The following is a 14,939-nucleotide window of genomic DNA, read 5'->3' as shown; positions in this document are numbered from 1 at the left end:
GAACCTCGGTTTTCGAACGCCTCTCAGTTCGAACAAATTGGAGTCCGACCCAAAATTCTGAGAAATTCTTGCTCCGCGTGCGGGCAAAAAATCGGAGTTCGAACGCCGGTAATGCGTGGGTGCGTACGCTAGGGTGCGATGCTGAGCGGCGTACGGGTGTTTTAGCCCCTTATGATGCCTCAGAAGAAAGTCAGTGCAAGCAGCAAAGTTGCTACAGGTGAAAAAAGAAAAGTAGTGCGTACAACTATTGCATTTAAGAAAGAAACAATAGCAAAATATGAAGGAGGTGTGCGAGCGCCTTCTGCTGACCACCACAAAGGTAGGAAATCCCATTCAAAAGATTACGATAACGCGAACGTACGATTAGCCTGGGTTAGCTTTATGTGGGTGTTGGAACGGAGCTCAACTTTTAGGGTGTTGGAACAGAGCCCCCTTGCCAATGAACCGCTCACCACTTATTGTGGAGACCCGGGTGCTAAATGACTTGTAAACGACCTGATTTATTTATTTTTACACGTTCATGTTATCGTAATCTTTCGTACGGAAGATTACGATAACGCGAACGTACGATTAGCCTGGGTTACATTTATGTTTATGATATTTGTGTCTTAAAGGTAAACAAAGGTAAACATTCAGGGTGTTGGAACGGATTGAAACGATTTACATTATTTTTAATGGGAAAAATGATTTCGGTGATCGAACGAATCGGTTTTCGAACAGGGTTCTGGAACGGATTATGGTCGAGAACCGAGGTTCCACTGTATTTTGGTAATATTACTCTATGGTACTTTTCACCTCAGTCATACCGTACCACATCACACTGTGCACCGGGCTGGAGCGGGACGCCGGCACCACCAGCAGGGCCTACGTGATCATCATCGGGGCCAATAACAGCCGTACCGAGAGACTGTGGTTGGACCCTGGAGACGGGAAAAGGGGTCTACAGGCGGGATCCCTGGAAAACTTCGAGTGCCATGGCGCCGACGTGAAGGAGATCAAAAAAGTCGAGGTTGGTGTCCACACGATAGAGAACCTTTTTGACCCAAAGAGTCATAAAAATAAAAAATAAAAAGAAATTGAGAGAGCCACATTATATATTTTCAGACAAAATTGAAAAAACGGCCAAACACGCTCTCTAGACAAAAACTAATTCTTTAGCACATTTTATTTCACTGTGTGTCATTTGATGATCTCATCAAATGTATGAAATGATAATAATGCCAAATCCTGTGTCCAGCGCACAAGAAAATCTAGCCAGCGCACAAAAATCAGGGCTCAAAACTACTAATTAAGAAACGACTCAAGTCAAAGTTACAGTGCATGAAGGTCAAAATACACGGGTTCCCCTGACGTTGGGTCCTAAATGCGGTATTTTGAAGTCGAGTCAAAGGAGAACGAAGTTGAGTAAAGTTAGTAGAGTTTGTCGGGGAACCGGCTTCTTCGGCTCGGCTCACTAAAAGGAACCGGCTCTTTTGGGTCCTAAACGGCTCTTCGGGTTGTCTCTCTCTCTCTCTCCCGCCTTCTCTCCTTTTCCCTCCCTCTTTTTCTTATTTCTTTATCTCACTTTTTTCTTTCTCTACTAGTCCGGCCCCCGACAGAATGTTTGTTCTATCGCGTGGCCCCCGAGTTAAAATGAGTTTGACACCCCTGACTTAGATGATCGGATTGAATGGTCGTTTAAAAAGAATCAATAGATAGGATTTTGATACAGTTACTTGCGTCATCGTTTCATCAAATACCTTTTTACTTAAGTCAATATTTGGATGACTACTTTTTACCCGAGTATTCTGAAGTAACATTACTTTTATCTTTGGCTACTCTACCCGCCTCTTCTTCAAGACTTGTCCTCACCATCTCCAATTTTGAGGACACTTCACTGACCTCTTTTGCAGCTCGGACATGACGGCGCCACTCCGGAGAGTTGCTGGCTGGTGGACGAACTCTCCGTTGCCGTGCCGACCAAAGGGGTCAAATACGTCTTCGCTTGCGCTTGCTGGCTAGCCAAAGATCGCGGCGACGGACTGACCACCAGGGTTTTCAACGTGCTGGACGCCGAAGCTGTTGGCATCTCCCAGAAAGTGCGTGATGGACCTCCAAAAAAAGTCCTTTTTCCAAAATCCATTATCTGAAAACAAAAACGTCATACATTGAAATATCATACTATAAATTCCAGACCACAGAGGGCTTCTGATTAAAAGAAGCAAGCGCAAATTTAAATTTCTTGCATAAAAAAAAAAATCAACGGGGAAATGTCTAGTACAGAAAAGCAACACATCGTGCCGCGATTGGGACACTCATTTGCAGACTTTTTCCGCTGCTGGCTATCTTAATCAACTCGCCCATTCGTCATTATGAATTAAATTTCTGCTAAGTGCTCTAAATGTCAAAGTGATTAGAATAGAATAGAATTTACTTTTATTGTCATTCTTTGTAACCATGCACACATAATAAAAAATAAAGCAGGTTGACAGAATGAGTAACTATAACTCCCTTCAGGACCCAAATAACTCGTCATCTAATTAGTGACACACATTAATAGATGAACAAGATTCCCGCTGTCCATATAGAGTGAGATAGAGATCTTGGTAGAATCAGCAGGGAAATGTCCAGTACAGAAAAGTATCACATTTTGCAATAATTAAGGACACTCCATTGCGGACTGTTTCCGCAGCTGTCAATCTTAATCAACAAGCCCATTAGCCATTATTGAATACATTTCTGCCAAGTGCTCTGAATGTCAAAGTTAAGAAATTCAATAAAGCACGGGTTAACAGCATAACTTTTACTCCATTCGGTAGCAAAATATTTTGGTAGATGATTAGTGACACACATAAATATATAACCAAGATCCCCACTGTCTCTATGGAATAAGATAGAGATCTTGGCAGAATCAACGGGGATATCTCATCTCATCTCATTAGCTGCACCGCTTATCCTCAGTAGGGTCGCGGGAGTGCTGGAGCCCATCCCAGCAATCATCGGGCAGTGGGCAGGGGACACCCTGAACTGGTTGCCAGCCAATCGCAGGGCACACAGGGACAGACAACTCGCTCGCTCATTCTGTCTAGTAAAAAAAGTAACAGACTTTGCCACGAAAAATACACATTTGCAGACTGTGTTAACAGATGTTAATCTTAATTAACTAGCGCAGTAATCAATATTAATTACATTTCTTCCAAGTGCTCTGAACGTCAAAGTGAGGAAATTCAATAAAATAGGGGTAGACAGCATGAGTAACTATGACTCCCTTCAGTAGCCAAATGACTCGTCATGTAATTAGTGACACCAGTTAATAGATGAACAATGATCCCACTGTCCTTATAGAGTGATAAAGAAATCTTGGCAGAATCAGCGGGGAAATGTCTAGTACAGAAAAGTAACACATTTTGCCAAGAAAAGGACACTCCATTGAAGACTGTTTCCGCAGCTGTCCATTTTAATCAACTAGCGCATTAGTCATTATTAATCAAATTTCTGCCAAGTGCTCTGAATGTCAAAGTGAAGAAATTCAGTAAAGCATGGGTTAACAGCGTAACTTTTACTTCATTGGGTAGCAAAATATTTTGGTATATGATTAGTGACAAACATAAATATATGACCAGGATTCCAATTGTCTCTATGGAATAACTTAGAGAACTTGGCAGAATCGGCGGGGAAATGTCTAGTACAGAAAATTAACACATTTTGCCACGATTAAGACACTTGATTGCGGACCGTTTCCGCACCTGGAAATTGCACTTAAAACTGGGATATTGCACTTAAAACTGTAACAGTCAACATGACAACTAAAATACTTTCCATTGCTCAATATTTTGTCAAAGTGTAAATAAAGAAAAAAAAACAATGTAAAAACATTTAACAGTACGAAAAATAAAAATACTTCTTCTTACTGTCTTAAAACCAAAGTCAAGAACATGTCTAATAAAAACTATACTCAACCTAGATATTGCACTTAGAACCGGGGTATTGCACCTTAAACCGGGGTATTGCACTTAGAAAAAGCACTTTGGAATATCATAAACATAACTCGAAGGTTCAGAAATGTGTATTTATATAAAAAAATCTTGAAATGATTTTTTGGGAGAAGCTGACATATTTGGCTGCCATCTTACTTCTACGGAAAACCTGAATGATCATTTTGAAAAGCTAGCTTGAAGCTTTTAGCACTTAGCACATACAGCTGAGCCCTCCATGCTATGGTCGCCAAGTCCCGAGATTCAAGTGTCTTCAACTTTTTTTTCCTCGACTGTTTCCTTCTCGCGTCACCTCACAGGTGATTTACGAGGTAACGGTGATCACGGGGGACGTACAAAACGCAGGGACGGACACCAAGATCTTCATGACTGTGTTCGGCGCCAACGGCAGCACTGAAGAAATGTTGCTGCAGAAGAATGAAGATCGGTGAGAGACATACTGTGTTATTATTCCAAATACGAAACCAAGGTACAAAGTAACAAACAAGAACAACCCGGTAGTTTTAAAACCACTAACAAAACATCCAAACCAGAATCTAACCGATGTTATAATGGCAATAATTCAACACTCCTGTTGTGGGAGCCATTCCATATAAAGAGCTGGAATGATCGGGTGCAGGTGGGCACTCTCCAGCCACTCCCCAAGGTGGCAGAATATGGAGTTTCAGATTCTGACACACACAGATTTCTTTAATTTTACTGACTATTTTAGGAATCATTCTTAGTAAATAAGAAAAATTAATGTCTTAATATTTTAAGTCCTATTTTTATTATTTCGCAAATGAAAAAAATTAAAACCTATTAAATTGAAAAATGTTCTAGATATTTTACAATGACATATGTTTGCCGAAAGAGGGATGGGCGCCACCAGGCTGTACTTGACCAATACACATCACAGGAAAATGGTCCCCTTAACACCCTAGTGGTTAAGGGATCTACTGTTAGAATAACCAGACTACCTCGTGGGTCATCGTAAAACTGAAATCCAAAGTTCTACTGAAGTCAAAGAGTTCCTCACAAATTCCAGGTTCGAACGAGGTCAGGAGGACACGTTCAACATGGAGATCGATGACATCGCCCCACTCAGGAAGATGAGGCTACGCATCGACGGCTCGGGCAGCCGACCCGATTGGTTTCTGGATTCGGTAAGTTCTAAAGCTGTGACATCATGTGAGGAACAACAGCATCCTAGCAAGCCAGTCACCATATTGGTCTACGTGTTAATCAATCAAAGAGGTTACGATTCCATTTCAAGCAAAGTTTTGGTAGTTTTTGTGAAGAATGCCTAGGTGTGGTGTCGCAGGTAGATGTAGTAATGTTAGAACAAAGGGTGAGCAGCTAATATTGGGCGAACTGGCAAAATAAACAAACACACAGATCTAACAGGGGCTAACCCAGCAGAAAACAAACCAACGGACACAACAGGCTAGCCGGCTGCTATAGAGAGTTAAATGTGAACTAGAGGCTGCCCGATTGGAACATGCAGTAAGCAGCCAGGATAACCGGGAACCAACAATGAAAGACTGCCACTGCTACTGCTACAAACACAAACCCATCTGGGAATAAACAGACAGGCTAGCTGGTGGCTAAAAAGAGCTAAATGGGACCGATTGGCGGAAAACTAGAGGCTGTAACATGCAGTAAGCAGCCAGGCTAACTGGAAACCAACAACAAAAAATCGATACGGCAACAAATATGAAACCATCTGGGACTAAACCATTGGACACGGCAGGCTAGCTGGCTGCTAAAGAGAGCTATTTCAGACAATCCGCGAAAGGCTAGCCGAACAAAAACACGCAGTAAGCAGCCAGTCTAACCGCGAACCAACAGCGGAAAGTGGATACGGCAAAAAATCCAAACCAAATCAGAAATAAACCGATGGACACGGCAGGCTAGTCCGATGCTAGCCTGGACTAAATTAAACTGGAAGCCTTTGGCAGCCATCAACCGCAAGACACGGGACAAAAAACAGAAAGGAAAAGCCACAATCACCTACCTAAAAAGTCACAAAGGCAAAGAAGGAAGTCACGGCATCAGGCAAACTTTCCTCTCGCCAAATCGGTCAAGCTTGAGGCTAAATTTCTCAAAACCTCTGGCACGTGGAATATATTTCAACATTTCTTTTAACTTATTTTAAATTTTAGTGTTTTTTTATGGTAAGAGTGTGGTTAGCTGGTTTATTGTTCGACCGCTGCCATCCCTGTCAGTGTGGGTGAGCCTCCCTCTGCTCCCTTCCCTCACATAGTTGGTCTGTGCCCAACATTTTGTTTATTTATTTATGTATTACTTCAGGTGACCATGCGCAACCTGACCTCGGAGGAGGTGTCGACGTTCACCTATGAGGAATGGCTTTCTAGGACGCGTGGACCAAAGAGGACGGTCATTTGCGAGATGGCGGCCGTGGTGGACGAGGAGACCATGGTGGAGCCCACCACCTACATCGTCCAGGTCAAGACCGGTGACGTCGCAGGTGAGTCTTCCTGAGTGTGGCCTGTGGTTTTTCTGCAGGAGAAATTGTATCTACAGTTGAGAGCCTCATGTACAAAGCGTTTTCTACACTCAAATACCTGTTACCTCTTCTGGATTACAAGCCGATACTATTTTCTACATTCTGAACACTTATTACCAGCTGGGCCACCTTAGCTGGTGCCTACCAGCTGGCTTAGCACTGGTGAAGCAAGGAGCAGTCCGACTCATCGTGATTTCTGCCAAGTCTTCTGAATGTCAAAGTGAAGAAATTCAATGGGGCGCCGGTTAACAGCCCCACGAATTACGATTCCCTTCGATAACCAAATGTCTCCTTATATAATTAGTGACACACATTAATAGATGAATGAGATTCCCACTGTCCCTGTGGAGAATCCATTACACCTGCTCTAGCTTCCTTTCACTCTCAGCCTCAGGGTTAGTATTGAGATTATTTTATTTGTTTTTAAATCTATAAATGGCCTTTCCCCTCCTTACCTCAGTGAGATGTTTGACCATCATGCTCCTGTTCAGTGCCTCAGGTCAACCGAACAGATGCTGCTAGAGGTACCTTGGTCTAAGAAGAAGCTTAGAGGGAACCATTTGCCCTTGCACACCAGACAGGTGTTAAAGTATCCCAAAGAAATCCCAAGCATATATGTTTAAATGAGACATTCTAAAATAAGGAAAGAAGACATTGATTGATTTTACTTGCAAGGAGAACAGGGTTGAAAGACCTCAGACAAGGGGTTCAAACCCTTGTTCTTAAGCCTCCCACTGAACATTTTTTTAATTACATCTTCATGGTTACAAAAAAGCGGTGGCCCGGCAGCTCAGTGGTTAGCGCATCTGTCCCACAGTTTTGAGGTCGTGGGTTTAAAACAAGCTACCAGCCTTCCTGTGTGGAGTTTGCATGTTCTCCCCTTGCTTGGGCACTCCGGTTTGTTCCCACATTCCAAATACATGCATGTCAGGTTAATTGACTGGTCCTAATTGTCCCTAGGTGTGAATGAGCGAGTGACTTGTCGGTCTCTGTGAACAGGCAACCAGTTGAGGGTGTCCCCTGCCCACTGCCCGATGATAGCTGGGGATGGGCTCCAGCACCCCCGCGACCCTACTGAGCATAAAATGTGTGGATAACTGATCGATAGATGGACACCGACTTCTTTGCAAATGTCGTAAAAACAGAACCTAGCAGTGGTATGAAGGCAAAGAAACATCCAATTAATGACTTACTTAACAGCAGGGTTGGGTAGGGTTACTTTAACTTGATTACTTTCAATGACTTTTGGATGACTCCAATACCAAATATGCTAATAAAAGACAGAAGAAACTATATCTGAATAAAATGATGACTCACAACACGTGGTAAGCTTTCTCTCCTGGCTTTGATCTCTTTGATCTCCGGCAAAACGAACATCAAATGCGACAGAAACAAAATGAAAATCAATCCAAACAGCCATTTTTGCCGTTCCATGTATTCTGTTACTCCCCAAGCCTGCACAAAATTTAGTCATTTTAACCATATTTAGTTTCTTTTGTCTTTTAATACCACATTTGGTATTGGAGTAATCCAAAAGTAATTGAAAGTAATCCAGTTAAAGTAACCCTACCCAACTCTGCTTAACAGTACAGTATATGTTAACCCCAATTTAATTTTGACTGCTGCGTTAGTTGATTAAGAGTGACAGCTACGAGCAGTCCACAAACGAGTCTCGCGGCACAATGTGTTACTTTTCTGTACTAGACATTTCCCCGCTGATGTTTTTTAATGAGAGAAACGGACATGCTTAAAAATCTTTGGGCTTGTAAAAATACAAAGTTTCTTAAATTTGCACATACATCCTTTAATTAGGTGCGCTCTGTAGGTTGGAATTTATGCTAATTTATTAACAATAACAAAAGGTGGGCATGCCCAGTTCCTTACTCCCCAAGTTGGCGCCCTCAGGTGGCATGCAAGATCCCTATCGTTTACTATGTCATGTATTTCAGGGGCCGGAACCGACGCCAACGTTTGGATGATTATTTTCGGGGAGAACGGCGACTCGGGGACGTTAGCATTGAAAGAGTGCAACAGATCCAACAAGTTTGAGCGCAAGCAGATGGACACGTTCCGCTTTCCCGACATCCTCAGCCTGGGAGACCTCTCCAAAGTCAGAGTGTGGCACGATAACACCGGTAAGAGGGGCGGCAAGGGGGATTTAAGCCCTTTCACGAGGATTTATAAAGTGTCTGAAACTCATGAGAAAAAGTTAGCGGACACCAGGGCAGACATAAAGTTGCCTGCCCCATTTTTCACAACTTGAAACACAATAAGACGACTCATTGCAAAAAAAACCGTTGTTCCAAAGTATTAAGGCAGTAGCTCAGGAGGTAGAGCGCTCGTCTTGGGATCAAGGGATCCCAGTTCGAATCCCGGCTCCTCCGTGTTACATGTCAAAGTGTCCTTGGGTAAGACACTGAACCCCTAATACCCCAAATATGCAGGTTAGCGCCTAACATGGCTGCAAGGCCGCTATTGGGAAATGTGGAGCACGTTGTAAAGCGCTTTGGGAAGTCATTGACTTGAAAAGCGCTATAGAAATGCAGATCATTTCATTTCATAATCAGAATATATAACTAAAATGGTAAATGGTCTGCATTTCTATAGCGCTTTTCAAGTCAATGAAGACCTCCCAAAGCGCTTTACAATGTGCTTCATACTTACCCATTCACACACACACTCACACACCAATAGGGAGTCAGCCATGCAAGGCGCCTACCTGATTATTGGGGGCTTTAGGGATTCAGTGTCTTGCCCAAACCACTTCGACATATAACAAGGAGGAGCCGAGAATCGAACCTGCGACCTCTTCATCCCAAGACGAGCGCTCTACCTCCTGAGCTAATGCTGCCCAAAACAACACTTTAAAATTAAGTTTATTATAAATCTACTCATAACACTCATTGCATGTATATATATATATATATATATATATATATATATATATATATGAGGGACTTTTAACAGTGGAGAAGGCTGTTCAGAGTTGCGTTCTCATTGGTGACTCAACAGTGAATTCAAATTGTTCAATGAGTTTTCATTGTTGGAACTAATTATCAAAATGTACCGTTTACCAAATTGTTCGAATTAGTTATCTGACTCCATTAACCAAACACAACTTACATTCAACAATTTATGAGCACACGTTTCTTGAGGGGAAAATGAACAGGAAAAGACAACATTTTTACACGGGGGCAGATTTATTTTCCCTAACAATTTAACTAAGCGTACTCCATCGAAAACGGCCGAATTAGTGACGTTGGTGCCTGTGGGAAGCCTTCTTCTGAAGTCCTTTAGCTTTTTCCAATTGGCCATCTTCTCCCCGCATAATGGTGTGCCGGCTCCTCCCATGGGTGTGCCAAGGAAGCCCAACGTGGGCTTCACAATCTTGATGTCTGGAACATTTTGTGTCAGCACAATCGCGCATCCTGTTATCAACAGAACTAGACAAAATATTCTGCATTTGAAACAGCCTGCCCTGTCATTGAACTCAAGACCACTCAGTGAAAATCTTCATTGCATTATGAGTCAATCGTATAAAATCCTTTATAGTCAAATGTATAAAATCCTTTATAGTCAAATGTATAAAATACTTCACCATATAAAGGATTATGTAGTGATTTTCAGTCAAAATGGGTTCTACTGGTGTGACACCCGAACTGTAGTTAAAATGGTGTCCTATATATACTGGACCGAAGCATTTGTATTATAGCGCCATCTCTCCTGAGCTTGTAGGACAACTGTCTCTTCATGAAGTTCTATTTTATCTCCGAGCCATATATGGCTCTTGAAAAGAGCCATATATGGCCCACAAGACATAGGTTCCTCACCCCTGCTCTACCTGCTGGTTTTCCTGAGCGTTCTAGGTCTGGCTCCTGGCTGGCAACTGGACTACATGGACGTGAAGGACGAAGTGATGGACAAAACCTTCCGTTTCCCCTGCGATCGCTGGCTAGCCAAAAACGACGGCGACGGACAGATCATGAGAGAGTTGGCCTGCGCCAACAACGAGTACCTGGACCTGGACGAGAAAACCAGTAAGGAACTCGCTTCCCTCGGTGTGGTTTCCCGCCTAACTGAATCTTGGGATTTCCCACCCAAGAGTACGAAATCTGCGTGGCCACCGGAGACACGGCGGGGGCCGAAACCAAAGAGAACGCTTGGATCGTGTTGGAGGGGAGGAAAGGTCGCTCCAAGGAGTTCTTGATGGAGAACTCTGCAAAGAAGAGAAGGTTTCTCAGGTAGGTTTTCTGCTTTGAGACTTCGAATTGATCAAGACCTCGAAAAGTCGTCTTTTCTACCTGTCAGTATGGAAATGCAAGATTGAGGATTTTACTGGAGAGCAAGGTGTCAAACATGCGGCCCACCAGCAGGATTTAATCCGGCCGGCGAGACAACGTAGAGACAAGAAAAAAAAACAAGCTGCAGTTTTCAATGTGTCCACTGGGTGTCGCCACTCACAGAGCAAAGAAAACTGTGTTTCTCTCTTTTCCCTTTTTTTTCACTTCTCACTCTTTCTCTTTGTTTTTTCCCACTTCCTGTTTTCTTCATTCTTTTTCTCTCGCTTTTTCTTCTTTACTTTCTCTTTTTCTCTCTCTTTTTCAGTCTTTCTGTCTTAATCTCTCTCCCATTTCCCCCATATCTTGCGCTTTCTTCTTTTTTACCCTCTCTCTCTTGCTTTCCTTCCCTTTCTCTCGTTCAATCATTCCCTCTTTCTTTTTTGGTCTATTTCTTTGTCTTTTTCTTCATTTCTTTTTCCTTCCTTTTCTCTCAATTGTACTCTCTCCCTTGCTCTCTCACACTTTCATACTCTTTTTATTTATCCTGTTCTCCCTTTCTTTCTATTCCTCTGTCCTTTTTTCTCTCTATAGTCCTCTCTTTTCTTTTTCTTTCTATTATGCTCCTTTTATTGATTCTTTCTCTCCCACTCTGTCTCTCTATCTCCTACTCTGTCTCTCTCTTTCTCTCTCCTACTCCGTCTCTCTCTCTCTCTCCTACTCTGTCTCTCTCTTTCTCTCTCCTACTCCGTCTCTCTCTTTCTCTCTCCTACTCCGTCTCTCTCTCTCTCCTACTCTGTCTCCCTTGTTCTGTCTCTTTTCTTGTCTTTCTTTCTTTGTCACCCTCTCTTTCTTTTAAATCTACTAGTCTGGACCCCCTGAGAGTTTTTTTCTATAATGCGCCCCCCATCTTAAACGAGTTTGACACCCCTGTCTCATAAAATTTGTAAGACCCTAGAAGGTGGACAGTCTAGGGATGTCCGGGGCATGCTCCCCTTGAAAAAAAATTTGTACATTTTAATATCAAAGGCATCGATCTGGTGCACTTTTAGTGCAAAATCAGGAAGCTAGATCTATGACGAATGTGTGCCTTTGTCAAATATTGAATCATAAATACGCTGGTTATGAAAGGCAACAGCAGAGCTAATAAGTCACACCCACAAAGCATGGTAAATGAGACTGCTCTTCATTCAAATAGACAAAAAAAAAATGTGTTTTTCTACCTTTTTTTCTAGAGGAAACACGGACAAGTTTGAGTTTTCAAGCAAGAACCTCGGCGATATCGTCAGCATCTGCGTGGGACACACGTCCAAAGACGGAAAGAAGGTCAAGACGGAGCTTCACTGGCATTTGGAGGAGGTGGTGGTCACTGAAAGAGAGCTCGGGAACAAGTAAGGATCTTTTTATAGGAACACGGTCAAAAATACGGCCCGTGAGCCGGATCCAGGCCAGTGGATGATTCAATACGTCCCGCCATCAACTTTAGAGTGTGTAAAAAAAAAAGAAGAAGTGATTCTGCGGGTCGCAGGTGTCAAACGTGCGACCCGCGGGCATGATATGGTTTTGAATTCAGCCCGCAAGACAACACCCAGAGAAGCACGAGAGAAAAATCAGTTTGAAATATGTCCACTTGATGTTCACACAGCCCCAAACACCACTTACAAAGCAACTGGACCAATATTATTCTCTTTCTTTTTATTCTTTGTTTTTCATCTTTTTCCTCTCCATTTTCTTTTCTATTTCTTTTTTCTCTTCACTGTCTCTTCTCTTTCTTCCCCTCTCTTTTCTTTTTCTCTATCCCTCCATCTTTACTTTTCTCTCTTTCTCTCTCTCTCGTTTCTCTCTCTCTATTTTATTCTGTCGTTCTTTCTTTTGCACGCTGTTTTTCTATTCTTTCTCTTGTTCTGTCTCCTTTCTCTCTTTCTCTTAATAGGGCACCCGAGCTGTTCTCAGGGGGCACCAGGAGGGAGACCCCTGATCTAAACAAACACAAGCGCACTTTACTTGGAGCGTAACATTTTATTGCAAAAACACTGACTTGACCTGAGAATTTTGACAAAATCTTGGTCACCATGGCAATCACGTTCCCTCCGGCGAAGGCGTTTCTACAGCATGCACGAAACGTCGGCCCTCCCTGACTCAACGATGGGACTTTTTTTGAAAGGATTACGCTCTATTCCTCCTCTCCTCTCAGGTACATTTTCAAGTGCGACGCCCTGGTCCCGCTCTCCGCCAAACGAGACGACTTCCTGACCTTCGAGTGCACAAAAGCCACGGAGAGTTTCGCCAGCAAGGCCCGCAGCCTGGTCCCGGTCAAGTACGAGATCATCGTGATCACCGGCGACGAGAAGGGCGCCGGCACGGACGCCGACGTCTTCGTCACCGTTTTCGGCTCCAACGGCGATTCGGGTCGGCGGCGGTTGCGGCAGAAGTTCCGGAATCTCTTCGAGAGAGGACGGACCGACCGTTTCTTGGTGGAGATGCTGGACATGGGGGAGTTGCACAAGGTGAGGGTGGAGCACGACAACTCGGGCCTGCATGCCGGTTGGCTGCTGGATCGCGTGGAGGTGACCAACACGGCCAATGGCGTCACCACCATTTTCCTGTGCGGGAAGTGGCTGGACGCTAAAAGGGCTGATGGACAGATAGCTCGAGTGCTCTACCCCAAATACTAAGTTGACTGAAAGAAGAGGATGGAGTGAAATACGGTGAGGTAAGATCGGGCCTAAAACAGTCTGGGCCGACCTGACCCCGCCCAACTATCCATCCATCCATCTATTATCTGCACCACTTATCCTCAGTCGGGCCGCGGGGGTGCTTGAGCCCATCACAGCTATCTTCGGGCAGTGGGCAGGGGAAATCCTGAACTGGTTGCCAGCCAGTCCCAGGGCACACAGAGACAGACAACTCATTTACTCATCCACACTTTGGGACAATTTGGACCGGCCAATTAACCTGACATGCATGTTTTTGGAATGTGGGAGGAAACTGGAGTGCCCGTAAGAAACCTATGCAAGCGCGGGGAGAACATGCAAACTCCACACTGGAGGTTCGATCTCATGACCTCAGAACTGTGCCGCAAACGCGCTAACCACTGTGCCGCCCCAGCTCAATTAATTACTGTATTTTTGCGCACACTCTAAAAATACAGTGGCTTGCGAAACTATTTGGCCCCCTTGAACTTTGTGACTTTTTGCCACATTTTAGATTTCAAACATAAAGATATAAAACTGTAATTTCTTGTGAAGCATCAACAATAAGTGGGACACAATCATCAAGTGGAACACACTTTTTTGAATATTTAAAACTTTTTTAACAAATAAAAAAGTCTCATCTCATCTCATTAGCCGTACCGCTTATCCTCATTAGGGTCGCGGGGGGGCTGGAGCCCATCCCAGCCATCTCCGGGCAGTGGGCAGGGGACACCCTGAACTGGTTGCCAGCCAATCGCAGGGCACACGGGGACAGACAACTCGTTCGCTCATTCACACCTAAGGACAATTCGGACCGGCCAATTCACCTGAAATGCATGTTTTTGGAACGTGGGAGGAAACCGGAGTGACCGGAGGAAACCCACGCAAGTACGGGGAGAACATACAAACTCCGCACAGGAAGTCAGGAGCTGGATTTGAACCCACGACAGGTTCCCATGACATGAACTGTGCCGCACAAGCGCTAACCACTGCGCCGCCGTGGGTGTGCAAAATGAAAAGTGGGTGTGCAAAATGATTCAGCCCCTTTTCTTTCAGTGCAGCAAACTCTGTCCAGAAGTTCAGTGACGATCTCTGAATGATTCAAAGTTGATCTAAATGACTAACGATGATAAATGGAATCCACCTGTGTGTAATCAAGTCTCTGTATAAATGCACCTGCACTGTGATAGTCTCAGAGGTCTGTTTAAAGCGCAAAGAGCATTACGAAGAACGAGGAACACACCAGGCAGGTCCGAGATACTGTTGTAGAGAAGTTTAAAGCTGGATTTGGATACAAAAACATTTCCCGAGCTTTAAACATCCCAAGGAGCACAGTGCTAGCAATAATATTGAAATGGGAGTATCAGACCACTGCAAATCTACCAAGATCGGGCCGTTCCTCTAAACTTTCAGCTCATACGAGATAGAGACATACCCCAAGCGACTTGCAGCTGTCATCGCAGAAAAAGGTGGCGCTACAAAGTAT

General features: G+C 43.8%; 1 protein-coding gene across 1 annotated transcript in view; it reads left to right on the top strand.

Moving 5' to 3' along the window:
* loxhd1a (lipoxygenase homology PLAT domains 1a) overlaps nucleotides 1-13,659 on the top strand; it is an 82,100-nt gene extending 68,441 nt beyond the window's left edge. The window contains exons 33-42 of the mRNA XM_088319986.1: nucleotides 801-1,009; nucleotides 1,893-2,078; nucleotides 4,274-4,401; nucleotides 5,002-5,119; nucleotides 6,267-6,444; nucleotides 8,433-8,618; nucleotides 10,350-10,520; nucleotides 10,586-10,724; nucleotides 11,996-12,151; nucleotides 12,955-13,659. Coding sequence (XP_088176112.1) covers nucleotides 801-1,009; nucleotides 1,893-2,078; nucleotides 4,274-4,401; nucleotides 5,002-5,119; nucleotides 6,267-6,444; nucleotides 8,433-8,618; nucleotides 10,350-10,520; nucleotides 10,586-10,724; nucleotides 11,996-12,151; nucleotides 12,955-13,435 — 1,952 coding nt within the window. The 3' untranslated portion in view covers nucleotides 13,436-13,659. The remainder of the gene's footprint in view (nucleotides 1-800; nucleotides 1,010-1,892; nucleotides 2,079-4,273; nucleotides 4,402-5,001; nucleotides 5,120-6,266; nucleotides 6,445-8,432; nucleotides 8,619-10,349; nucleotides 10,521-10,585; nucleotides 10,725-11,995; nucleotides 12,152-12,954) is intronic.
* Nucleotides 13,660-14,939: the final 1,280 nt, after the last annotated feature.

Source organism: Urocampus carinirostris, chromosome 16 (assembly GCF_059441175.1).
Source record: "Urocampus carinirostris isolate Australia breed hairy pipefish chromosome 16, RoL_Ucar_1.0, whole genome shotgun sequence".
Taxonomy (NCBI): Eukaryota; Metazoa; Chordata; class Actinopteri; order Syngnathiformes; family Syngnathidae; genus Urocampus; species Urocampus carinirostris.
This window is presented reverse-complemented; position numbering and strand designations above follow the sequence as displayed.